Consider the following 703-nt stretch of genomic DNA (forward strand, 5'->3'; position numbering starts at 1 on the left):
CGAAGGGCCTGTACTGCGCTGTAATGTTCTATGTTCTATGTGTGTGTGTGTGTGAGAGAGAGGGGGGACAGTCTGTGTGTGTGTGTTGTGTCGGTGTGATTGATCCTCTGTGACTCCCTGTGTCACTCTCTCTCTGTGCAGGCACTGCCCGTGGGATTGTGATCTTCACGGGGGACCGGACTGTAATGGGCCGCATTGCCACCCTGGCCTCAGGATTGGACACAGGCAAAACCCCCATCGCCAAGGAGATTGAGCATTTCATTCACATCATCACCGGTGTGGCTGTTTTCCTGGGAGTGACCTTCTTCATCCTGTCCATCATTCTGGGTTACTCTTGGCTGGAGGCTGTTATCTTCCTCATTGGCATCATCGTGGCTAATGTCCCCGAGGGCTTGCTGGCCACAGTCACTGTGAGTGTCTGCCACAAACACCAGCCAGACTGACCACCAACCATTCCCAGTCTGCACACTGCCGCCTGAACACTCCCCTCCTCCACAGCACTCACCCTCTCTCACACTCACACACACCCCCTCTCACACACTCACACACACACACACACACACACACACACATACACACTCACTCACCCTCTCTCACAGACACACTCACTCACCCTCTCTCACACACACACTCACCCTCTCTCTCACACACACACGCACACTCACTCACCCTCTCTCACACACACGCACACTCACTCACCCTC

The 703-nt window shown here is 54.8% G+C and overlaps 1 protein-coding gene across 1 annotated transcript in view; it reads left to right on the forward strand.

Annotated features, from left to right (window-relative positions):
* The window catches only part of LOC125482551 (sodium/potassium-transporting ATPase subunit alpha-3-like), a gene marked incomplete at both ends in the record, with an annotated part of 4,244 nt that overhangs the window by 3,121 nt on the left and 420 nt on the right, over positions 1-703 (forward strand). The window contains one exon of the mRNA XM_048594645.1: positions 142-414. Within this exon, the coding sequence (XP_048450602.1) occupies positions 142-414 (273 nt within the window). The remainder of the gene's footprint in view (positions 1-141; positions 415-703) is intronic.

Source organism: Rhincodon typus, unplaced genomic scaffold (assembly GCF_021869965.1).
Source record: "Rhincodon typus isolate 14 unplaced genomic scaffold, sRhiTyp1.1 hic_rhity00012244, whole genome shotgun sequence".
In the NCBI taxonomy this organism is placed as follows: Eukaryota; Metazoa; Chordata; class Chondrichthyes; order Orectolobiformes; family Rhincodontidae; genus Rhincodon; species Rhincodon typus.